Here is a 24,775-nt window from a genome sequence, read left to right on the forward strand (position 1 = left end):
AAATTCATGTGAACTTTCACAATTTCCTGGAACGTGGGATTACCCTCTTGTGGTAGGCCTTCAATTAGCCGATTTTCACGCGTGACAACGGCGAGCCCAGAGAGTCAATCGAAAGCCCACCCGCCCCCCCCCCCCTTTTTTTCGTGACGTTGTCGAGAACTTGGTCGACCACAACGATCCCGCAGATTGAGCACGCGCCCCTTCAAAAACAGGGAATATTTCAAAGAGAAAAATCAAGCATAAACAAGAGATGAATTGAATCACTAAAAATGTATGACATATGCACATCGCAGGTGCTGATGATCCCATAAAAGTTGAAACTGTTTCACAAACACGCGGCGTTCATATGCGAAATTCTAGTGTGTAACTCATTTGTTGAACCGAAAGAGAAAAAAAAAACGAGGTTGATGTAAAACAAAGAGAAATTGTAAAATGAGTTGCAGGATATTGATCAGGTTCTTTCGGGGCCAGGAAGAAAGCGAAGCCATTAGCCGAGCACAAAGGCTATAAGATGCACGTGTGTCGTTTGAAATGTGAAACTTTCTCGCACAGGGCACGAAAATAAAATAACCAAGAAACGGACGCATTCAAAAACTTTCTAGAATTCAACTGCCGCTGCATCTCAGTAGTTGACGTTTGCCTGATTGAATTTGATTTGAGTATGGCATAGAACAATTGGGTTTCGGAACGCACTCGCCAGAGAGAGAGAGTTACGACTTTTGAATTTGAATAGTTCAAAAACTGTTAGTCCCACGCAGAAATGAAGTCGATTTGTTTCAAGTCCGACTTTTTTTCACACAGCAAAATTGGCCTTTCAATTTTTGAATCGTAATCCTATCAAAACGGAACCTGTTATAATTGGGTCCTACTATACAGACTTCCGTTAATTAATTAATTTCCGCATTTGATTTGAACATTCACACAGTTCTAATTCTGTTTACTGTTGCTCTCTTCTACAATTCGAGATACGTCAGGCAATGTACGAAGTTATTCGAATCAAATCTTTCACATTGTATTGAATGATATCCGACCTCTCTGTTTGTTTTTTGATTGCACCCCACTAATTAACGCTGTGCTATGGCGACACCCGCGTAGCAACTCGAAAGCGATTAGAAATTAGAACCCGCTGATTGTTCCCCTATTTCCAAACTTCCTTTTCGCTGATTCGATTCGAATAAAACCGTCGCAAAAATAAAAAAAAACAAAAACAAACCTAATCGATGTAAAATCTTAAGTTAACTGCCATAGTTTATCTTGATTCCACATATTTTCTTCCTCCCCCCACCATTCGACTTATGTGCCTCTTTCTCCACTGACTCGGAGATAATACCACTTGTCCAGCACGTTTCCACTGGCCCGTCTCTTATTGTTTCTTTATTGGGAGACAGAGAGAGCGGTCGGCTGCGTCTGCGTGTTTGCCCGTCCGTATCGCAATGCGTCCCTCTCCGTCGAGCTTTCCTTTTATTTTCTTTTTGTCCCTACTTAATCAATCCGTTATCCATTTATCTTGCCAACCGTCTCCTCAAGAGCATCAACCACCAGAGGAAAGATCGCTCCGTGGCCGCTTTAACTAATGTCCTGTCTATACAGTGTGCTCGACATAGCCCCGTGACATTGTCAAGCCGGGCCAAACGATTTGCCATTGGGTTTCAAAGGCATTTAAAAAAAAAAAATGAAAGTAAATTTTTAGTACTATTTTTAAATGTTGGCCAAGAATTCCATCGAGTTCATGCAACAAAAATGCCATCAACTACTGAGCTATTATAAGAGTATTGTTGTATGCCGAGAGCGGAACTGACCGAGATGTACAAGACGATCGATTTCATTGGTCCCGGAGTTGATTGACGAAAAGAGAAAAGCGGACCTGTCCGGACCTGTCCAGACTTGTCCAGACTTGTTCCCCCAACTCCACTCTGCGGCCCCGTCAAATGTAATAAAGAAGAAAGGGAGTCTTGTAATCGCAAAGAAGATGGTTTCTTCTTTCTTTGTTTTGGGACATTGTGCGTTCCAAGAAACAACGAGATGGGCTCTCCTATTTGTATTTTCCCCCCTCGTTAGCCGGTGGCTTTCAAAGTCAGGTAAAAAGAAGGAATAAATCCATTCAATTGACGATGCATACATTATATCTTGATTTATGTTTGCAAAAGATGTGCTGTGCTTTCGCTGGATATTCTTCACTTCGTGACACGTCCGGGCTTGGAACAAGTGTTTTCTTCGACGTATATGCACGACATCGTGAATCTTCATCGTGATTTATTCACGGTTGCGAGGCACGTAGGACGATAGGACTAGACGTCAGCCCGGATTTTTCGCAAAGGTAAGCTTGCACATCAACTGTCACTGCATGTTATAAATAAGTTCGAGGGTCAGTGTGGGGAGATGGAAATTTTTCATTTCACGACATTGTGATCTTTCGCCAGCGATCCCTTCGACACCATCGAAGATCAAAGTCTTTTTGACGGTTTTTCGTGACAACAAATGTTGAACACGGTGAAACCCACAGGCTGTCGGCGGCGAAATCAAAATGTGTAATGCGATGTCCGTGCTTCTCGTACAGCCGCTCCGGCTGGATCGATTTGATGTGACGGCCCTGGCCCACGTAGTCCAACTAGCCATTTTTATTGAGAGGCAGAAATCGATGTTGGAACAGTTGTTGCCCCGAGTCTATGATTTTTTTTTTTTTTTTTTGAAAGGCTTTCAGGGTTTCGTTTTGTTTCATACCACAATTCGATTTAAATCGAAATGTTTTATCGTTTTACACATGGCCGTTTTTCTTGGCCATCTTCGTTCGGCTCGTCTGTTAGATTAACGTTTATTATGGCGCATTATAAAGAGGGAGGAGGACACAAGAACATCAGTGACAGACGCAACGTGCAGCGTGACGCATTATCACTGATCGTGATGCACCAAGTCGAACTAAAGCAGCTGGATCAGACAGCTGGAATCCTGCCGGAAGAGGAAGTCTGATTCCCCCCCCCCCCCGTGATTTATTACATCGATCCGACGATTTCCATAGTGCCGAGACGATTACAAATGGGAATTGCTGATTGAGACTAATCAGAGATTTTATTTTCAATAGAAAAAAGAAAAAAAGAAGAAACAGAGAAAAGAACGCAATATCTTAATGTTCCACATCATTAGATTTTGGCAAGAAAGACTGAATGAAAATCAACAGTGAAAAAAGAACGAGAACAGAGCACGTGAATTTGAAGAAGAAAACGACACGATTCGAGCGAAATATTACATCAAAAAGGGAAAATGAAATTTGATGGGCTGTGGAGATGCAAATCGCTTGAAAGATATTCAAGTGGGACGTGAACCGTTTTATCAACGTTGAAATGTCTAAAGAGATTTACACGTACAGCGAGGGCAACTTGTTTGCGTCTAAACTTTGGCTGTGTGTGGGCATAGTGTAGGCCTAGGGCAAACTACATTATTATACAAACTTGGATGATAAAGAAGAAGATTTTTTTTTTCATAGTTTCTATGGGAGTTTCAGATGGTACGTCATTCTTCCTTTTTTCTTCATTGATCACCGACATAACGTTGGAATTGGAAACAAATTGTACAGAAAAACCAGACACGTGAATTCGACTGTCCTCGTCTTTAATTTTCGAGAAGAAACGAAGTTTTCATCGTCACCGATAGGGAATGAACTGGGCCTGCAACGGCCGTGCTGGCAAACCTGGAAACATGAGCACACAACAAAATGAAGATGGCCGTCACCGATAAACAAAATGCAAGTTTAATACCGGGACTGTAAGTTAGGCGTGACATGTTGTGAAATGATGAGATGCAAGACTCACAGGTAACTTGGTTTGGAGAAGCAGCACAAGGCGCGAATGTTGCGGCAAAGCGGATTGGAAGTAGCGCGCTGCCGCCGGTTTGTCAGCATCCGCTGTTTGGCCCAAACGCTGAACTTGTCCTCGCCGGCCAAGGCGAACGCCCGTCCTTTATTGCCAAAAGAAACAAAAACTCTAATCAATTAATATCTAATGGACTCTAACCCTGCCAACCAAGAGTCACGACATGTTCATCCTTTTATATATATACAGTACATATATAACTTAACGAATGATGGCCTTTTTGTTGCAGTGGACGGATAATGAGATCAGAGTTCACTGGGTTCATCACTTTATTCAAATAGAATGAAGCCTTTCGTGAAGCTCATTTTCGTGCCTCGTCGTGAACAACGCTAGACAGTGGCCTTGCGTCTCTTCGTTTTGTTTGTTAACGAGCTCAATTAAATAGCTTATTAAAGTTTCATTTTCAGGTAGTCGTATTACCAAATGAAGGTGAACATTTTGTAATCAAAAAAAGAAAACAGCTGAAAGTGAAAAATCAATGACCTACCGTATGACTCTTCCATGGGCATGAATTCCGAGAGGTCGTCAATGAGCCGTTGGATATCCTCCGAGTCTTTGCGGATGGAACGGAGCTCCTCCGCGTTGAAATCGGGCGCCAGTTGTTTGCAGAGAATGATCTGGCTGAAGACTGTACCCAAATTGGATGGCCCGGCTCGATTTTCTGTTGATGTTCCAGTTGTTTCCAAACGACGGTCCGATTTCAAAGGAAAAATCAAGCAACGATCCAAAGAGATAAACAAATATATGAACAGCCAACAAGATCAAAACAATCAATCCAAGACTCGAAAGAAAAGGGCTACCGTGTTATCTGTCAAACTCAAGATCGAACCCCCCCCCTCCCGACCTTTTCTTTTTTACACTCTCCCTTCGTTGATTGAGCGCCAACATGGTCGATATACTCTCGACTTTCTAGACATCTATTGCACCATTGCGTTTTTCTTTTCGTATCTGTGCGATCGTTCATGCAGCAATCAATGGTCTACTTAAACACTCGTACACGAAAAGGGCAGTGCGAATCATCGACCGCCATATAAAAAGGGCGTGGTGACCCCCCGCAGGATCGATTTGCTTTGCGACCGTATAGCTCCTCACCGTCGCTATCAAACAACATGTCTGTGTGTATACAATGCCGTCGGGAGATAGTTTGGATGGACATTTATCTTACCTACATATTGCTGGACATGTGTGTGTGTGTGTGTGTGTGTGTGTGTATATAAATATAGAAGGAGATGAAAGTGAGGAGAGAAACTTGGAATAGATGAGAAAGAGGTCGTGACTGGACGGACGCTGTTTGTTTTTAACGGTGAGGTAATCAACTTTGTAGTGAGGACTCGTGAAACTTGTGCTATCTCGTAGGAGAGATGACAAGGTGAGAAAGGGATCTCATCATCTTGTGTACACGGACATTTCTACGTCCAGCTTTCCGTTTGGCCACTTGAGAAATTGTGGAGTTGGCGTTCATTAACTCGCTGCGCAGCGGGTCTTGTCTATGTCATCACAAGGATATTTTTTTTTTTATACCCAATTTTCACGTCTTTCTTTTGACACGAAACTAATTATTCAAATGACGTCGTCTTTGCCTTTGTTTCCCACTTTCGACGAGCGTCTTCCTCTCACTTCGTGTTGCTAATTCTCAATCCACTTTGTCTTTATAACAATCACGAATTCCTTTCAATCCTTCTATGCAAATAAGGACGATGGGAAAATTAAAAAAAAAAGGGTTAAGGCGATTAGACTTTCATAGAATAGGCTACAGTGGTGTTGCATCGATGTAGGGCCACTTCTGTATGTTCCCATCAATGATGTACCAACCGACCATCATAGGACGCAAGTGTTAGCCTTCGTAGATTATGAACGTTAAGACTGAAAACATCAAGACGCCAAACGAGTTTACTAAACCCTTTCAACGGGATTACAAAACGCCACAGCGGACCAGAGGGGCTGGGCTGCTGACTTGGTTAGAGCCGGGGATTTCCCGACGGAATACAAAAGTTTAGCCAGCCATGGCAGCTTGATTTCAACGTATGCACTTTACAGCTGTGTTGCGTGTGTACATTGACGTCGTGAAACGCGTACGGGACAACTGATGGCGAACGCTTGTAAAAGTTTACAAAAGAATACTAGTCGATTTCATTCTTGAAAGAGGTTTTCACGTCAAGGGATGTTCGGAGTTCGTTCACGAACGAGACCACACAGTTTAGATAATAAAAAAGAAGAGGAGAAGGAGAGAAATAGAAGCACGAAAAAAAAAAAAAAAAAAAACTTTGCGGCCCTTCTTGTGTGAACGTCAAACAATATGAGCCGAGATGAAAAAGAAATCAAAGATTTTTGTTGACGGAAAATTCCGGTCCGATGGACATGTTTCCGTTTCACGAGGCGTGCCCCCCTCTAAGGCCGTTTTCGCTCTGGCTCGTGTTACATATTGCATTTGATGAAATCGCGAGTTTGCTTATGTTGCCTGAGATGTCCCAACAACACACACACAAAAAAAGAGATGTTTGTTTGTGTCATAAATTGACCATCTTACCGTAAAAGCTGGTCATGTCGAGCGGTTTCCTCTGAATGAGGCGGTGACTCTTGTGCAACTCGCGGACCAGCAACTGACAACTGCAGAAAAAATGGACCAAATGGTCCTTGTCCAGCGGAATTCCAGCGGCGATATCACTGAGGAGCAATGAAAATAAATGCATCAAAAATTACATCGTCCCCATATGTAACGTAGCTACCATAGTATAGCATTCTATTGTTTTTGTTCCTCATCCAATACTATATATATATACAGTATATATATCGTGTAAAGAGCTGGAACTTAATCCTTTTTCAATCGTCGGGTAATTGCGCGATGGCCATTGCATTTTCCCCGTACTAGTTGGCCTGAGGATCGTTTGCGTGTTCCCAAACAGGCCTTTATTTATTTTTTTTTTTTGTCCTTTAGACCGTAGCCCTTTTTGTGTGTGTGTGTGTGTGTGTTTAAGGCCGATCGTGTGTATCGATTGATTCTTGGTAAAAAAAAAATAAAACGAACGAAGAAAAAAGAAAGGCTGAAAATTGATGGTCAGAAAATAGGCGTGGCAATAGGGAACTGTTGTGCGGCTATTCAAGCAACGAGCTCAAACGAAAAGAATCAAACCAGTGAAGTATAATGATGCAGCCCTCCCCTCAAATCAATAGCCAATTTCGCTGAATACCCAAACTCCGTCTCTATACTTCCACCCTTCAATCAGCCTTTTTTTTTTTTTCTCTCTCTCTCTAACATGTACACGGAGCTCTTGGGTATTAACTAAGTCCGTCCAATGCCCACCTCCATCAGCCCGTTGATGCGTGTCTTTTATATTCATTGGCAATCCTCGTTACAAAAAGACGAAGCCCCCAAAATCGATCTACATTTAGCGCCGTCAGCTGATTCACTGTGCCCACGTTCTCGATTCATCCGACTTCAAAGAGCCACATCCGTTCATGTCTCCCCTCTACACTATAACATATCTTCAAAGAGCACTCTACCTCTTTCTTATTTCCTAATTTGATTTGTTGCCTAGCAGGTTCCTTAAAAAAAATCACGTGAAATCCCGGGAACATTTTGGAGCCCCCCTCCTCCCGGCCGGTAGGAGATGGTACGTACCTGTGTATCTGCGGCAGAAGGAGCTGGTTGGTGTGTTTGCAAGACTCGACGCACTGTCGCCGCAACCGTCGGATCTTCTCTCGGACTTCGGGCGAGTCTTTGGGCTGCCCGATGGTGATGAGTAGTTGCCGAAACTGGGCCACTAGGCTGTTCAGTTCGCCGATCATCTGAAACGACATACGGAATTCATTTGTTTTATACAACTGCCATGGACACCGTTGATTCTCCGCTACGAAGGTAGGCCTATTTAAATTAATCACGACTATTTTATGTGAATCGTTTTAGTGTTTAGTTTTTTTGTTTTTTTTTGTATTATTCATTCATTAACGCCTTGAATGAATAATGAAGTGTGGGCGTCCCACTCAATAAGGACAGGCGCTTAAATGCTGCTGTGCGTATTTCGTGAGTAGTATTCGACATTCCGTTTTCGGTTCGTCATGAACGGGTACTTGACGAGCCACTTGCGCGCATAGAAAATACTCGTTTAATTAGTCAATATTGTTCCATATTCATCACGGAGGATATTAGCATGATGAAAACGCCCTGGCCAAAGGGAATTCTCTTTACTAAGAATTCTTTTTTTTTTTTTTTCTCCCCTTTTGGCTTTTCATCGTTCTCTCGTTTTGCTCCCGAAATGAAGGTCAATGAAGCGATGAAGCGAAACCTGTAAGGAAGTCAAGATTGTGCTTTATCTCTTTTTCTCTCTGTGCTGGTAAACCCGGTTGGCTGCGCTTCGTAATGAAACTAAATTCGGTACGGCAAGTAGACGGAGATATTCAAAAAAAAAATAAAAAAGTATGTGAAACTGCGTAATTTCGCGATGCGTCTCTCTTCGAATTCTTGCGTTTCCAATCGTTAGATTCCCTTGGAAGCCGAGCTTAAGACACTTTAAGGTTGGACATGACAGTCCAAGTGTTGCCAAAACTTTTGATGGGAAAAAAAAAATTTCATCTCATTTTACGGGTCGCAATTCTTTTTCTGTTTTTAATCGATTAGTTCGCTCTCGGACGAATTTCAAAGCGCCGAAATGCAAATCAATCACGTGCGTTTAGTCTTTTTTTTTTTTTCTTTTCGAAATGAAAGATTGACGACGATCGATATTGAAATTTGGTGACAGTTCAAAGCATTGCATGGATAAGTAAATAGACATTTCAAGAAGAAGAAGAAAAAAAAAAAAAAAGGCCTTCTATTGGACCTGGTAATATCAGTCGGATTAACAGCAAAAAAAGAGGACGAATGAGACGTGCGGCTGTGCAATCAAGACTTTCGGAAATGAAACGATTAAAATGGCAGAAAATCTGTAGACTTTTGAAAGAGGGGGGGGGGTCAAAATGTTTGTCTTCTTTTGTACCGGTTACTCGACAGCGCAGATGCCTTCTAAAAATATAATGGAGAAAGAGAGAGAGAGAGAGTGAGCCACATTGATTTTCAATACTCTCATCGTAATGCTCGGTTGATCAACAAGCCGAAGTAATAACAGCTGTGACATGACTCTCATGGCCCACGAATAATATGAACGAGCACTACTTTGCAATTCAAATGGAGCCAAAAAACAAAACAAAACAAAACAAATAAAAACACATGGCATTCTCATTTTCAAAGGCCAAAGCAAATATCGAACCGAGAGACCTCCTCCCTCTCTCTCTTCATCACGATTTTTTTCTCCGTTTCAATGTGTGCACTTCGTCGAAGAGATTGCAATAGCTGATGTGTGAGCGCAATTTTTTTTGCAATTTGCCATCGAGCTGACAGTTTTGAGCGGGGAAACGATGCGGCGAAGTTTGCGTGGCTTTTAATGTCGGCCGTTAACCGGACGTTATCCTCTACGCCATGCACACACACACACATCAGAAACACAGTGCGCGTTACAATTACACCAAGACCAGCGTCTCGCATCCTAGAAGGCGGGGGGGGGGGCCCTCCAATGATTTATCGCCATTCTTTCCTTTTGATTATTTCTTTCGTTTTCATCCGAGTGAATTGACGCTGTGCACGCACCCGTTTTATATAGACACAAGCGTTGAGCCTATACATGGCCTATAAACTGTATTACATATCACTTTCTCGGCCTGGTAGCCAACTGCCAATGTCGTTGATAACACGCGCTGCACAATTCAACAGCTGCTGCCTTACGTCCCCACTACGAAAAACAAAAGGGAAATGTTGTGATGAAATGGGCAAAAAAAAAAAAAAAAGAAACGTAAAAATTGGGAGGAAACAAAGTGTGTGGCTTCTATCATAAACAGAAGAAAAAAAAGTTGGGGGGGGGGGGAGGCAGTCTCTGTGGTTCGTAAAGAAATAAAAAAAAAAGCTGCGCTGTTTTGTTGTGATAGTCATAATGGTCATAAACGTGGGAATTGTAAACAATAAAGCTGCACAAACTGTCGGTCGCTAATTAAAGAGGAAAGACACAAACAATGACTTTGATTTTTCTTTCTCTCCTTTTTTTTTTTTTTTTTTTTTTGTTTTTTTTTTTTGCTTTGACGATGGCCGTACGTATAGGGGCGTGTATATGTATAGTGAGATTATAATGAATAGGATCCTCGTTGACTCGTTATAACATTCTCCGGAAGCCATCCTTATATAGACGTGGCTTTCTTTACGTGATGCTTCTTCCGTAATACGTCCTTTCATTCTTCCTTATTTATTTATTTATTTTTTTTGTTTTCATATAAATATAGAGTACACTACTGAGTAAATCAATCGCCATTCTTTTCCTTTTGAATGCGTCGCTGTTGGTTGTTCGTACCTTGGCAACTGTCGTGAAAAAACAAAAACCCGAGCCGATGATATCGACCGTAAACATTCTCGCGTATAATTATCCTCTGCTATTCCTAATACGATTCAGCTGAAACGGCCCTTGCTCCTATCGCGATCGTCGAGTCGCTAAATTGCGGCAAATAATTGAGCAGTTAGTTTAAAAAAAACAAAAGCAACAAGCAGCGCAATGATGAACGAGGCTACATCGTTTATTTATGTATGACAACATAAACAGCAAAGGAAACTGCCGAGTAAAAACGCGATACAATTGATTTGACGGGTTGTTATATTTTTCTTTTTTTGCCTTCTTTTTCGAAAGTGCAACAACCTGAGTCTATTACACGAGAGCATAAAAAAAAAAAAGGAAATGAAAGGCGGATAACTGGTATGTTTGGTGTATATTATATTACATATATCGATCAGTTGTAAAGGGAAAAAGCGTATGGCTGATCTGAACATGTAGAAACACGGAAAGGAGAACTCTCCACACTTGACGATTCGGATAAAGACACGGGCAAATTTGTTTAAAAAGAAAAAGCGAGCCCTTCGTCAAAAGGAAACGAGATCAATATTCTATCGATTTTTCTTTTAGATACGTCTACGTGCTAGACGATACTATATCTGAATTTTTATGTATTTTCTCTTTTTTTCGCACTTCATCGCTCGTCCGTTTCATCCTTCGCTGCTATAGAAAATAGGAAGAAAAAAGGAAAACAGGCACGCGTACGTACGCGCGAATTCGGTGAAAGGTTTTCTTCGCACCGAGGAAAAAAAAAAAAAAAAACGAAGGAAAAACAAAAGAAAAATATTTCAATCGCGTTGCATATGCGTCTTTTCCCATCCATATGTTTTTCAAAAACGCATATATCCCACATCGTTTGTGGGAAAGAAAAAAGAGAAAAAGAATGGGAGGGGTGGGGGGACAAGTTATTCTGTAAGTTGTCCATGTGAGAAACAAAAGGAAGAATAAAAATTGCGAATATTCTTAAAAAAAAAAAAAAAAAAAAAAAAAAAAAGAATCGGTTGAAAGTCTCTGGTTGACAATCAGGAAGTGAAAACACGCGCCGTGGAAATGAATGTGCCGCTGTATTAGTACGTTGTCGTCTAGATAATTATCTGCGTTCATTTCGTGTTTTGTTTTGGCGCGCACGTCACAGCCGAGAGATTGGACTTGAATGGCGAGACACTGACGTTCTGCTGCGCTCATTTTGACGCCGCGCCGTGCATACGTAATTCGTTTGACTGACACCCATACACCTACAGATACGTACTTTAAGCGTGACGTACCTTTTGAGCCCTGTGATTGGCATTGGCGGGATTGTGATGCTCGTCGATGGAAATTTCATAATCGGCTGACGTCGGCATTATGTCGTCCCAGCAGCTGCCGTCCCTTTATGTATAATGTGGCTTCGACTATACGCACAGCACAAGCCTCAGATGATGATGTGAAATGTTTGGCGCGACACGCTAGCCAGCGCTGAAATAATGCGGACGAAATTGCAGTTGGTCGGTGCGAATGAATCGTGACGATTGGACGACGCCATTCAGAGCGGCCGAAAAGAAAAAAAAAAAAAAAAAATCACTTTCAAGATCGATGGGCGACGATCGGCCGCAACCGCTGCCGTTCCAGGTGTAACTGTGCAATTGCGAGATGTTGGTTATCCATTGGACGTGGCTGAAATGTGAGAGTCCATGTGCGATGACGAACGCACTCGGAACGAAAATTTGGGCGGCACGAACGGCCTTCGGCCCAGCGGGTAAAAATAAACGCGGAACAGTTCTCACTTTTTCTTTTTTTTTTTTTTCTTTCTTTTTTTGGAATATTCAAATTATTTTCTTGGCTCATCTAGATGTTGAAAATGAAAGGCACCGTTTCTCTTTATTTTTTATTTTTTTTTTTTTGTTCTGTTTGGTTTGGATTGTTGTTGGGCCTACTCACTTCAAACACAGACCTCTGGTGTTTAGAAAGGACCGTTGCCTAACAGCCAGCTGTCGGTCAACATCGAAATGGAACGACATCATTTTTCTTTCAAACAATTTACGTTTAACCAAATGAATTTTCAGAGGACAGGCTGAATCACCCGGCGGTCTAAAATAGCCAATGTTTTGGAATTTGAATGTGAGGCCGACGTTGGCTATGCGGATAAGTCAAATACGTGATACCGCCGATCTGTTTTGCCTGTGTCAAATTGCTTCTGCGTGCGTCACACTCGTAACTGTATTTAAGATAAAAAAAAGGGACGAGAAGAAATCTAGGAAAAAAAAAAAATAACGTCACTCTGCCAACGGCAGTCCGTTCCAGACTGAGACGCTACACGTCGAGCGGCGTGCACGTTACTACTCTCTTTTTGCTTTCGTGGAGAGTGCGTGGTAGTGTCGTTCCCCAGTCAGCTGAGTGCCGTGTGCAGGGTTCGTTTCTTTTCCTTGGCTACGCATACCGTCACAAATGTATTCACAAAACTCAACGCTCGTCCCTTTACAGCAACCTTTGCTTTGCTACTAGGATTTTTCAAATTACATTTCGGACGTGAACCCCCGCCGACTTGATGCAAAACGTGAGTACACTTTTTTGATTTGCCATTCTTATTCGCATCTTTTGGTTGTTGGACATGCACAACATTCGCCGCGAACGCTTGCTATTATTCTGCTGTCAATTTGCTCGACAATGATTTGCTAGAATTGCGACATCTTTTTTTCTGGGTAGATAACTGATAAACAGCAACGCGTTTATACCCGCGGACACAGTCGGCAGCTGTCGTGATTTTACCGTTCGATATAGATTTTTCGTTCTCCTGCGTATATACATACCTGCTGCTTCAATTGAAAAACGAAATAATGAACCTGTTAGCGTAATGTGCTTATTGTTAAAAGCTATTCGCATGTTGCAATGGCGGTTGTTCGAACTTGCCACCGTTTTCTCGGAATACTCCATCTACTTGAATTTCTAATTCAATAGCCTAGCATAATAGAATCGAGCTTCTATCTCGTTTGTGCAATGCTACGCGAATTGGCGATGCACAGCAGCTGTGCCACACACTGCGTATAACTTCCTACACACTCACGCAAAAGAAGAAAAAAAAAGCAATAAGAAATAATGGAAAGAAATATTTAACTGCAACCGACGTCGAGACAGAGCCAACAAATATGCACAACAAAAGAAATAAAAGTAAAAAGTGGTAATGGAACACAGGATAGTCAATACGTCAAAGCAAAAAAAAAAAAAAAGGGGGGGGGGGGATCGATGATGAGTAATAAGAGAGACATGAGGTGAAATCAATAGGTCTATACGGTTATACAAGCTTGGCTCTTTTCATTGGGTATGGGATATAGCAACATCTATATGTATATACGTACATATGACAACAGATCGTGTAGTCTAGAACACACAACACGTCCCCGCCATCTCGAAGAGGCTCGGCGTCTGAATGATGTGCTACAAATAGCCTTAACGGATTTCGCCAGAGAAAATGGAATTGAACCAAGCAACTGCCTAAATATATAGGGTCATATCTCTCTATAAAAAAAAAATGGATGAACGTCAAATTGGATTTTCATTTTTTCTTTTTGTAGTGATAAAAAGCCCAGGCAAAAGCTATACACGGCAGCCCAGATTTCAATGTAGTCTACATAACAAAGCGAAACACACAAACAAAACAAAAAAAAGCAGGATCTCGATAAGGTTCTTTGATACCTGGTCGATATCTACGCGATGCTTTGTACATCCCTTTTAAGCACCAGGTATATGGGGTTTGTCCAGCGATCGGGGTGCTCTTCACAATCTGCTCTCGTATAAAAGTAAGCTCTGCGTTTTCCTCGTCTATTGTCTGTTTCCTTTTTTTTTTTTTTTTTTTGAAAGGCTTTCAATTCTGGTGAAACTGGAGCTGTTAGTTCAGCAACTGCCTTTTGATCATCCAAACACGTCCTTCGGTCGCTTGCTTGAAATGAAATGCCAGCCAGGATTTTAAAGCGTGAACACAGTCGTTTTCTTTTAAAGACGAACAGCGAATGGTTGGGAAGAATGAGGTTTTTTTGCACGACATGTGGGATATTTCCGAGAATTTCATCATCTTAAACGACGAGTTTTTTTGTTTTTTTTTGGCAGCTAAAGTGAGTTGGCCGAGCAAACGCTCGACTGTGTCATCGTACTGACTTCCAAAATCAAATCGACTCAACCCATCTCAGTTATTGCCCCCTGTGAAATAGTGTGTAGCAAACTTCAAAACATTTCTCTTTTGAAGACGACTGTATCATCGCACAGACTGGCTAACCTGTACCCCAATAAAAGTGGAGTGCAGACTCGGAAACTAACACAATACGTCAAAACGCTGTGCGGTGTATCATTAACGGAATTGATTCAATTTATTTATTTATTTTTTTTTTTTTTCGTTTTCCTGTTGACCGAAAACAACCCGCCTCGGCTTCTTTCTAATATCCGATTCGAAATCTGAGAGAGTCCTTACCCGAGTGACGGAAGTGGAGGGCCAAAAAAAAGTATTGAAGGATATTGGATTCATATTGTCGTTCATAATAAAATTCTATTTGAGAAAATGCAGTCCACGTAGGGAAGATTTTTAAAGCGAATCGCGTACGAAAGTATATCAGAAGGGGAGAGAGAGAGAGAGAGAGAGAGAGAGAGAGAGAGAGAGAGAGACACTAAAGGCAATAATACGGTTAGATAGATCCATATGAGCCATATATACGAGTGTACGCTGTTGATGAATGGGGGTTTTTGAATGATTAAAAATGGATTGCCCTTTGCCACCGTCGGGTGTATATAGATGATTTAACACCCAGCGCTTTCACGTGCACACTGCAGTGGGTACTCTGTTTAAATAAACATCAATTGCACAGCACATAGACGGCATGTGGATTGATACAGATACGTCTCTGCCTGCGGCTCCAGGGAGTCTGTCTATAGTTCCCCATTTTCGGGCTAATGTTCAACTTGATCCATTATCGTTCAGACGCACTCGGCGTTGCTGTGTTTCCCCCTGCCCCATGCAGAATCGCTATAACCGAGAAGTTGAATATTGCATACCATATAGAGACACATGAATAAAGCCTTTCCGTAAACTCACAAGTACCTATACTGAGCCGGTAGGCCTTTCGATATGTATCCATCGCTGAGGTATATGACACGGCCACATGTATACCAGTGTAATCCGTGCGTGGTCATGTCCGTGAATGATGATGTGTTTGTGTTGTGTTCTGGCCGGACTAGATGGTTCTTATGCTGTGTGTTTGTATAGTAAACAAACGCCTGGTGTACGCCAAGCTAAATTACTTGCACGTTGAAAACAGTATAGAGGATAACTAGAAAGAAATGACAAACACACGCATTTCTATTCTAAGCTAGAGCCAGACGATGCACAATCAAAACGTCCGTGTAACCCACACATTTCTATATCGATCGAGGAGGAAAGTCTTTCACAAGGACTTTGATGTTGCACGTTTTTGTGTAGCCTTTTGAAAGGTTTTCTGGTCCACCGTCATGAAGACTATGATTACATTTTTACAAGGTAAAAGAGCCACCATTATTTTATTTTTTTTTTTTTTTTTTAGAAATAAATCTACAGACACCGGAGATCTGTTCAAAGTTATTAGTATAGTAAACATCAGTTTGCATCAAGTAATTTATATACGGAAACAGCAACAAAGAGAGAATGAGTTAGCCATAGACACATCTACCGTGCTGGAGATAGAGATGTGTGCTGTGTATGGGGCCATTTTGCCGAGTAAATATAACGAGCGGCTAAAGTTGCCCCACCGAATCTCCCGCGGTCTATATTGTGTTCTCCGCTAGTGTATAACATAATAACTAGTGTGCGTCATCATTAGTCGAAGCGGCAACGCCCTGCGTCTTATCCCAGTAACAACTCGGAGCGAGCAACGACGAGGAACAACAACAAAAAAAGTGGTGAGTAAGCGAAGCCCGAAATCGGATTGAACCCAAAGTACGCACCTCGTGATGTTTTGTTTTTCTTTTTTCTTTATGCTGTTGAAAGTGTGTACCCAAAACCTCCATTCCTCTCTTGAAAATAACAAAAGCAGAGCTAAACAGAAGGGGGTTGGAAATGAAATACTGGTTGCGAAAATCATTAGCGCCGTGCGGCTTACGTGTTTTCGCAGCTGACCCTAAGCTTACCCAGTAACATTTTTACGTTACAAATGAGAGCAACTAAACTCAGCCAGTGGACGGGGGTTATTATAATGCAAAACTTGTACTACACGAAGTAGAGATAAATCAGCGCCATGGTAGACGTGCAACAGTCACGACTTGCACTCGTTGTTATTCCATTCACTTATAGACGCATTCAGTTTTGGTGAAACTTCGGGCACGTGTGCTTTTATGTTTTCGCATTGATATTTGTATTTTCACGAAAAGGAAACATGTTACACGTTACAGTTCTTTTTTTTTTTTTTTTTTGCAGACGTTTATCTTAGGATTAACTCAGTTAGGACCGTGAAGTTTATACAGCCTAATTGATGGTATATATTATGAAGCTCGAATGAGCGCAGTGGATGGGATGCCGAGGGCATGGAGGATATCAAACGATGAGGACGCTCATCAGCCCAGAACGCCCATCAGTAGTTGAACGTGCACGCATTTCGCCGGCTCATCCTTTTTCATTCATCTTGCTCGATTTTTTTCTTTTTTTTTTTGCTGCTTTTCTTTTCGTTTGATCAGAAAATCCTCGTGAGACATCGCCTTTCTTTCTCGACGATCGTTCATTGTTAATTGTCTGGGTATACCATACATGTATATCTTCAGGCTAAATGTAAACGCCCCCTTTTAAATGGTTAGCCCCACTGTATACCTGTCGCTCATTCGACCAAGTGTGTTGTCTGCTATACTCAGGTGATCAGTCTGTCATACACACGCCCTGTGTTTTCTTCGTATGTAAATACGTCATCCATCGCGTTCTGAACTCTACGGTAAGGAAATTGTGCATTTCTGCTCGTGTGTATTACATTTCCTGATATGTTTGAATAGCAGTAAATGTTGTTTACGTGTAGGGTTTCTTTTCTGACGCAACCCATACGTGTTGTTGCCGTCGGGGCTTTCGATAGCCATCAGTACCTGACAGCATAAAACTTTTCTTTTTCTTCTGTTCGTGTCGTTGTGTGCTTCGCCCATCAACCTGTCACAACTGTACAGCAGTACGATCTCGTAGCATTGAACGGTGGCCGAGTGCATATAATATCCCGACCGGGCTTTGAGATTTTTAAATTTTTTGTAGCGTCCATATTTATTTAAACGTCGAAATTCAATAGTAACGCTGTGTAGTTTTTTGGCGTCCGTTTCAGCTGTCAAAAGAACGGTGAATGATGACAGGCTTTTCAGTTATTCGCAGGGAAAGGGCGTGAAAGTTCAAATAACATACGGGTTGCTGTAGTTTATGAAAACGACAAGTGCCTTCCTCGTTGCTGTTGAGCCAGGGACTCAGCGTCGAATAAAGATTCAAGGTGGGCATTGCAGATGCATTAAACGTCCTGATTTCGTTCTCGCGGGGCATTGATTTCTCCTTCGTTGGTCGTTGGTTGTCTTGATTGCGAAGCTCGGACGCCATATTGGCTGGTCGGAAGCAGGTGGCTATATCTTGTCTGTACACTTTGAGCTCTATCACCAACATCGATTCTCGTCCAGGCCTGGCGCAACACAACGTACGTGTATCCTTGGGGATACGTAGCAGGCGCTTGTTAGCCTTCGGGAGCACCTCCCGGATGACGCCCCTTGCTAACGCACGTCCTTGACGAAAATGCAAGCTCGTATAAAGCGAAATCTCAGCGTGAGCCGTGCAGAAAAGAATGAAAATAGCCCATCAAAGTTTTTAGGGCGTTATGCGTCCAGCTAATGGCGAACTCTTAGAAAAAGAAGGAGGGGGGGGGGGGGAGCAGGAACAAACGGTGCTATGTTATGTATCCTATAGAGTAACGAGAGACGACACGAATACATCGCCATTTACCCAAAATTTTTTACGACGCTAGCGGGAACGTGAGGCCATTAATAGGTCTAGTCCTTTTGTCGTTCGTTTTTCTTTTTATGTCGTAATACCGGACCTGACAATAACTACGTATATAGACGGTACGTTATGTGCGTCTTGCCAATGCATTTTGGGGGTAGAATCAGGGCCGTATATACTTTAAGGTCACGTGCTTTGTTTTTGAAAATAGCGCGCATTTTTTCTCCTTTTGGCTGAACGATTTACGAGCGCTCTGCTGCTAGACGTGATGTACAACGGATTGCGTCGCAAGTCAATGGAGATGCTACACGCACGTTCCAGCGGTCGTCCATGAAGTCCTTCGTTTTCGTTGTTGGAACTGCTGGCGGCGCTGCCACATTCTTTCGTTCGTTTATCGCCCACTCCATCATCGCGTTTACGTATTGTCTGCATGCACATCGTTTCTGCTCGCTATTTCTACGTACGCTCTGATTTCTTTTCAGCACACTGGAATGTCAAAGAAAAAAGGAAATCGAAAAAGGATTGCGATATCTTTGTTTAACGCCGTTTCCTGCGCGCACGTATTTCAGCTGCATGAGCAGGACGAATGGAGAACGCCAACAAGACGCAATCAAAGTCGAGTGGATTACCCGCACACGTCTCTTGCTGATTCTTTCGACATTCAAATAACGTAGCGAACGATATGTGTTATCTTTTTGCATCGCAGGCATATCTCTCTGTCAGGGTACAGTCGGCCATCACACAACAGCGGGAGCAAATCGAGTTTCCTTCTCACTTGTTCGGCAACCTTCCTTTGTTTGTTCTCGATTTTTAAATTATCTTCTACACGAAGCTCTCCGGCTATTTACTTGTCGTCGCATTGCGCGGACGAGAGCGGCATAATAATTGGCTATTTATATAATAAATGTATTTCGGTTGTTTTTCGTTTTCTTTCCAAGTCCAAAACGCTGGCGGTGCCCAGCGCGCCCAGTCCGCAGGTCCGATACAAAGACATGGAATAGTTTCAGTGCATTTTATTCTCATGACATCTATATTTAAATGCAGCATCCATGTCTGTTAGGTTCCTGTTTGCTTTAACCCACTCTTCTCTGAATTTTCCATGTTTTTTTTTTTGTTTTTGTTTTTTAGTTTAACTGCCGAATAGCTGGAACGTTTCCATATCAACAAACGGGCCTTAGGAGAGAAGGTGTGACTTTAAAATGAGCTAATCTCCATGGTCGGTAAGAAAAATGTTTGTTGCTCTTTTGTGTTTTGTTTTACTTAAACATTTACATCAATTTTCAATGTTTCAGAAATGAAGCCGGCGTACGATGTGTACATTCCAACGAGGGCCAACGCACCAATTGTATTTTAGGTGGGCGAAATTCTTTCCAGTTTCAAAACATTGAAACAAAAACAAAAATGGCAGAACAAAACGAGCAAAGTAAACAAACAGAAACAACCAGAAACCAAAAAAAAAAAAAAAAAAAGGGAGGAGAGGGCGAAACAAAAAAGGGGAACAGGATCAAAAGTGAAACTAAATCAACCAACCAGGACCGAATTTCATTACTGAGAAATGATGACACAGCCATTATCGGAAAACGCAATCAGGGCGGAAAGAAAAACAAAAAAGAAAGGAATCGAATTAACAATTGTTGCAACTTATTCGGTGAAAATCATAAAGGGGAAAATAATAATATTAATGATAAGCTGTCTATCACAGATCCACAGACTGCTGCAAGAGTGAAATATTTTTTTTTTTTGTTATTTTGTTTTTAACTAATTTTTAATGTTCGTCTTTCCCCTAAACAAGAAAATAGAGACGACCTAATGCGTAATCAAGACACCGTTCTAGCAACATACATTTTTTTTTCGGACAAATTGCCCAATATGTTAATGTTCTCGATTATTGATTTTTTTTTTTAGGTTTAATAATATTTTCTCTTTTTTTTTTTTAAGATAATTTGTTGTGTTATACAAAATTATCCCACATTTTCTCTGAGTACTCGGCTAGTCGAATACCTGAAGACTAGACTAAATAGCTAGATTAAATATTATTTCACGATAAGCGGGTTAAGAAACGGATTAATTGGGGCGATGACAAAGCGGACACTGGTCGCCGGGAAAACAACACCGGAAAAAAGAAACCAAACGAAACTCAGAAATTTCCTCCCCTCTTTTTCGCTCTTTAAAGCTCGCAATGACCTAACTGAGAAGCAACTGGATTCAACAAAACGGGGAACATAACAGAAACTTTCATACATTCTGAATGGATGGAATAATGATGTCGTCATCGGGTGACGCTTGTTTTGACGTGGACGGCTGGGTTTTCAGATCGAGTAGGGCGGCCATCTCTTCGGCTTGAGCCGATTCGCTGACGACGATGCTCTCCACCAACTGGTGGTCATGGCTAGTGTCGAAGCCGGCGGGGTCGATGACCGTCGTACCGCTACTACCTGCACCTACTTTAGACCGCAGATTGCCCCCGGTAAAAGCTGATGCGATCGTCACGACTGGCTGAACAGGCACCGAAGCTTTTTTCTCTCCTTTTCTTTTAGCACCGTTTTGCTTGATGTTGACTGCATCGCTTGGTAGGGTTATAATTGTTGACGCATTGCCGGTTTTATTGGGAGCATTTTGAACTAAAATGACTCGATTATAGGCCCGCCATCTTCGACACAGCGTTAAGTACATGGTACACTGTACGTACATGAATACTACACCACCTAGATGCGAGACAAATGAAAGGAAAAGCACGACGATGAGATTTGTGGTTAGAAACGAGGATAATGCAACTGTACCTGTAAACCCAATCGCCACGACAACCAGCTTAGTCCAAAAAGGCCACTGTAACTGGCCAGAGTAATATTCTTCTGCCGATCGATCGATCAACACGTAAAGGGACCAGATCACGCACGTGAATGCCACAGCGTGAAAAGTCACCGAACAGGCCAGTTTTCGACGTTCCATTGAGGACATGTCTAGTTTTTCCCACTGTGAAGAGATAATGTATTGATATAGAATTGTAGCTCAATGTCAACTGGTGGTAAGAATACTTCTTTGAATGGCTTGATTTTTGTTTGCATGATAAAAGGATACTTGCAAAGCTCGCAATTCTTCATGTCAGAACTTTGGACCCATCGCTGTAAACATCCTTGATGCACATATTTCAGTGAACCTGCACAACAACAAGGTGCTACTAATGGAGCCTCAAATTCAGCTTCACAATGACAAATCCTGTCAATACACGATGAGCAAAATAAATGAAATGTTTTAATAATAATGTGGCATATCCTAACCTGCAAATGTCTTGTGATGTGATTGATCCTTTTTTGGACAGTGTGCTAGCTGCTGATAGCAATGGGGAGTTTGGGTTTTCCTCCTAAATTATTCCAATCATACCAATTAAAACTTGGGCTGTCATTGAGGCAGACCACGATGTATTTAGAATGAAACGAAACCTGGGAAGGTTCATTGGCCAATTGGTTATGATCAGGCAATTCTTGGTCAACATTATGGGTAGAAGATGAAGGCGAACGTTCGTCTACATCTCTCTCGAGTGCAGCCACTGTTTCTGTTGAATTCCGTGTTGACGAGACAACAACCTTGAGAAGGGACATATCTGCTTGAGACGAACCACCAACAAGAAGCTCAAAACTACGATTTCTTTCCTTTTTTCTTCTTCGAGGACACTTCTATTACAGCACAACGATAATAAGATTGTTCAAATTCTACCGCCACTATTATCCATCGGTTTCAAGTAAAAGATCTTGCCATTTAATGACTGTTTTTAAGGCATTGAATTGTTATTCACGTATCCAAGAAAAATACCCTAAGGCTGGCGAATAAATAAATAAGAAAAATCAACGCCATCTGTTAGATAAAAATCGACTTAATCACATCACGATTTTTGGTGAATCAAGGATACGAAATTCTTTAAATGTAACAAGTATTATTAAATTTTTTTACAACTTCATTATAAACTTCGTAAGACTTTAGCAGCGTAAAGATGTTTTTCGTTTTGCTCACTTAAAGAAATTGGGTTGCCTAACCCCATTTCCTCTATGCAGTGCTGCCTCTACATTGTCATACATGCTTCTTCTCCACCTATATCGGCATTAACAGACGGTTTCAAAATCTCTTTCGTCAGCATCGTCCTCGTGTGACTTCACCTCATTTTTCGCTCAGCCGCTTCAGGACAAGCATCGTTATTCTTTAATTTCTAATTATTTGACTTATACTTCTTCAAAAATGTTCTGGGGTAAGTACCGCGTTTCAATATGTAAGAATTACTCTATCTGCATTAGTTTCCAATTCGCAAAATGAAGTTTGTAAGCCGGTAGTCAAATTTTGTGTGCTTCGACATGCTGTTAACACGTGGTCTTCCTAACACGGGATTTACTTCACAGGTCTGATTATTGAGCCGGGCAAGAAGTACTCTCAAACTGTTGATAACTCTTTCCACATCTCTAAAGCCACACTAGACTTAAGCTCAGCCACTGGTATGTGCAATTTATTATTAAGTATAATTAACTTTTCATATAATAGCTGAGTAATTTGTTTTAGATGAAGATATCACCCTTCTGTTGGATTATGAGGGCCAACAAGAATACATCTTGTGCCACCTCAACAAGACCAACAAGCAAGAAAGTCTTGATTTAAACTTCCAAGCTGGTGACAGCATTTCCCTCTTCTCACATGGTCAAGCATCGGTCCATCTATCCGGGTATTCATTGTTTAACAAATAGTCTATGGAATAGATATTATCATTTTATTTATTTCTTAGATACCTTTTGGGTGATGACGATGAAGATGATATGACTTTGGGTGAGATGATGGAAGAGGAGGAGGAAGAAGAGGATGAAGACGAAGAGATGGAAGAGAAGGATCTGCGTGCTACCTTACAAGCCAAGGCTGTTAAACGACCCCAGCCTGAAAAAACCAGTAAATAAATGCATGTTTTGTGTCATGTAGAGTTTAAATTATGGTTTGATCCATTAGATGGCAAATCTCAAAAGAAGGCAAAAGTTGAAGTTGAAGAGGAAGAGGATGAGGAAGAAGCTGAAGAAGAAGAAGAATCTAAGCAGCCTCCAGCTAAGCAGTTGTCCAAGAAACAAAAGAAGATGCAGAAGAAGGTATCAAGAACATGTACTATGTAATTTGATCTGTTAATTTATTTAAGTTTTGTAGGCTCAACAGCAGCAGCAACAGTCTCCAAAACCAGCAGCTCCTCAACCTGAAAAGAAAAAAGAAGGTGCGAAACCTGCTGGTAAACCTCAACAACATCAAAATAAAAAACAAAAGCAAAAAGCTAATGGTTTTCAAAAGAAGTAACTTTTGAGACTGATTTGTACATCATGATATTTCACAGTCCAATACAATACAAACAAGAAGTCAATACTTGCAATAATCTCGGGTATTCAGCAAATAACAACAAAAATTGCGTTTGCAGATAAGCAGCCAAAAGTAGAAGCACCCAAATCTCCAGCGAAGAAGACATTACCGGGAGGTCTAATCATCGAAGATGTGAAAACTGGAAATGGGCCCGAATCCAAAAAAGGAGATAAGGTATAAAGATTTATGAAAACTTGTGGGATAATATTACATTTCGATTTTGTTAGGTGGCTGTTTATTACTGTGGTAAATTGGCGAAGAACGGAAAGCAATTCGATCAGAGTAATAAGGGTCCGGGATTCAAATTCGAACTTGGAAAAGGCCAAGTTATTAAAGGATGGGACTTGGGTGTTGCTGGAATGAAAGTCGGTGGCAAGAGGAAGTTGACGATTCCCGCCTCATTGGCTTACGGTGCTGGAGGTGCTCCGCCCCAGATCCCTCCCAATAGCACTCTCGTCTTCGATGTTGAACTGAAGGCACTTAACTAAACGAATCGGCTAATCGTACGTTGAATACTGCTTGCCATCATCTGAATTGATTTGTTTCTTTCCTTATCAGAATTTTGCATAACTTCATCGTATCGAGCTGTCATAAACATCCATCACAAAAAAAAAAAGAAATTGACGAACCATTGAATTTTCTTCGTTTTTTTTTTTATGGAGTTCGAGAAAAACATGCTTGAAGTTCCTAACGTCAGAAGTAAACAAAAGGCAAATGGAGGATGAAATCAATAACCATGTTTTAGGTAATCCGTTTGTTGGTTGAGTGCATTATTCTGGTCCGGAAAAGAAGTTGTTAGTGTTATTACTTTTTTAACGTTATGTACGAGAATAAATTAAGATCTAACATTCAACGCTTAGGTAAATTCGTAGTTTAAACTAATGAGATTCAGTAAATCGATAGAAGGTAAACCCCTGACGCATTTGGCAGTTAGTTTTTCGTATTCTGACTGGGAACGTTACACTACATTTTAGAAGAAACTTAATAACAAAGCGCAACGCAACATGGGATTTCTTTCAACCGTCGTGATGGCCATCAACTGGAATCGGTATCCGAGAACGCAAAATGTATTGTCATCCAGATGCAGTCTATAATTCATCGAATCGTAGATTAACGGTCACAGCAGCTGGGCAATGTTCTACTTGATACGGTTACCTATTTCCTTAAACAAAACCGTAAAAACGTAAGCAAAA

At 41.4% G+C, this 24,775-nt stretch overlaps 3 protein-coding genes and 1 long non-coding RNA gene across 5 annotated transcripts; 2 read left to right on the top strand and 2 right to left on the bottom strand.

The window, feature by feature from the left end:
• Nucleotides 1-3,110: 3,110 nt before the first annotated feature.
• LOC130694678 (uncharacterized) lies at nt 3,111-12,533 on the bottom strand. The gene is made up of 6 exons (XM_057517775.2): nt 11,533-12,533; nt 7,486-7,652; nt 6,394-6,530; nt 4,354-4,527; nt 3,753-3,951; nt 3,111-3,685 (listed from the first exon to the last, which is right to left on the bottom strand). Exons 1-5 carry the CDS (start codon nt 11,608-11,610, stop codon nt 3,803-3,805), a joined length of 705 nt encoding a protein of 234 aa, XP_057373758.1. The 5' UTR covers nt 11,611-12,533; the 3' UTR covers nt 3,111-3,685; nt 3,753-3,802.
• A 4,535-nt stretch (nt 12,534-17,068) lies between these two features.
• LOC130694704 (uncharacterized) lies at nt 17,069-19,824 on the top strand. Its single transcript, XR_009002117.2, has 3 exons — nt 17,069-17,181; nt 19,338-19,429; nt 19,502-19,824. It is a non-coding gene; the product is annotated as an uncharacterized LOC130694704 (long non-coding RNA).
• Nucleotides 19,525-22,044, bottom strand: LOC130694696 (E3 ubiquitin-protein ligase MARCHF8-like). Its single transcript, XM_057517796.2, has 6 exons — nt 21,650-22,044; nt 21,488-21,570; nt 21,245-21,425; nt 20,990-21,182; nt 20,451-20,914; nt 19,525-20,230 (listed from the first exon to the last, which is right to left on the bottom strand). Exons 1-6 carry the CDS (start codon nt 21,806-21,808, stop codon nt 20,171-20,173), a joined length of 1,140 nt encoding a protein of 379 aa, XP_057373779.1. The 5' UTR covers nt 21,809-22,044; the 3' UTR covers nt 19,525-20,170.
• Nucleotides 22,045-22,289: 245 nt separating this feature from the next.
• Nucleotides 22,290-24,163, top strand: LOC130694661 (46 kDa FK506-binding nuclear protein-like). 2 transcript variants are annotated; one of them, XM_057517752.2, is made up of 8 exons: nt 22,290-22,449; nt 22,598-22,690; nt 22,755-22,914; nt 22,975-23,132; nt 23,190-23,323; nt 23,379-23,457; nt 23,641-23,756; nt 23,810-24,163. In XM_057517752.2, exons 1-8 carry the CDS (start codon nt 22,440-22,442, stop codon nt 24,068-24,070), a joined length of 1,011 nt encoding a protein of 336 aa, XP_057373735.1. In that variant the 5' UTR covers nt 22,290-22,439; the 3' UTR covers nt 24,071-24,163. The 2 variants fall into 2 exon arrangements, with proteins under 2 accessions (XP_057373735.1, XP_057373736.1); XM_057517753.2 differs by having other exon boundaries at nt 23,379-23,442.
• Nucleotides 24,164-24,775: the final 612 nt, after the last annotated feature.

The sequence above is a fragment of the Daphnia carinata genome, chromosome 4 (assembly GCF_022539665.2).
Source record: "Daphnia carinata strain CSIRO-1 chromosome 4, CSIRO_AGI_Dcar_HiC_V3, whole genome shotgun sequence".
NCBI classification, from domain to species: Eukaryota; Metazoa; Arthropoda; class Branchiopoda; order Diplostraca; family Daphniidae; genus Daphnia; species Daphnia carinata.

What these genes read in the sequence shown, in the direction of transcription:
- LOC130694661 (XM_057517752.2), top strand. An exon ending in GCATCGGTCCATCTATCCGG is followed by an intron (nt 22,915 to 22,974) that starts GTATTCATTGTT and finishes TTTATTTCTTAG; the next exon opens with ATACCTTTTGGGTGATGACG. An exon ending in AGAAGGTGCGAAACCTGCTG is followed by an intron (nt 23,458 to 23,640) that starts GTAAACCTCAAC and finishes TTGCGTTTGCAG; the next exon opens with ATAAGCAGCCAAAAGTAGAA.
- LOC130694696 (XM_057517796.2), bottom strand. Translation starts at nt 21,808, where the DNA reads ATGTCCCTTCTCAAGGTTGTTGTCTCGTCAACACGGAATTCAACAGAA. An exon ending in ACATCACAAGACATTTGCAG is followed by an intron (nt 21,426 to 21,487) that starts GTTAGGATATGC and finishes GTGTATTGACAG; the next exon opens with GATTTGTCATTGTGAAGCTG. An exon ending in TTATTCCATCCATTCAGAAT is followed by an intron (nt 20,231 to 20,450) that starts GTATGAAAGTTT and finishes TATTTAATCTAG; the next exon opens with CTATTTAGTCTAGTCTTCAG.
- LOC130694678 (XM_057517775.2), bottom strand. Translation starts at nt 11,610, where the DNA reads ATGCCGACGTCAGCCGATTATGAAATTTCCATCGACGAGCATCACAAT. An exon ending in CTTCTGCCGCAGATACACAG is followed by an intron (nt 6,531 to 7,485) that starts GTACGTACCATC and finishes ATTGCTCCTCAG; the next exon opens with TGATATCGCCGCTGGAATTC. An exon ending in CGACATGACCAGCTTTTACG is followed by an intron (nt 4,528 to 6,393) that starts GTAAGATGGTCA and finishes GAACATCAACAG; the next exon opens with AAAATCGAGCCGGGCCATCC.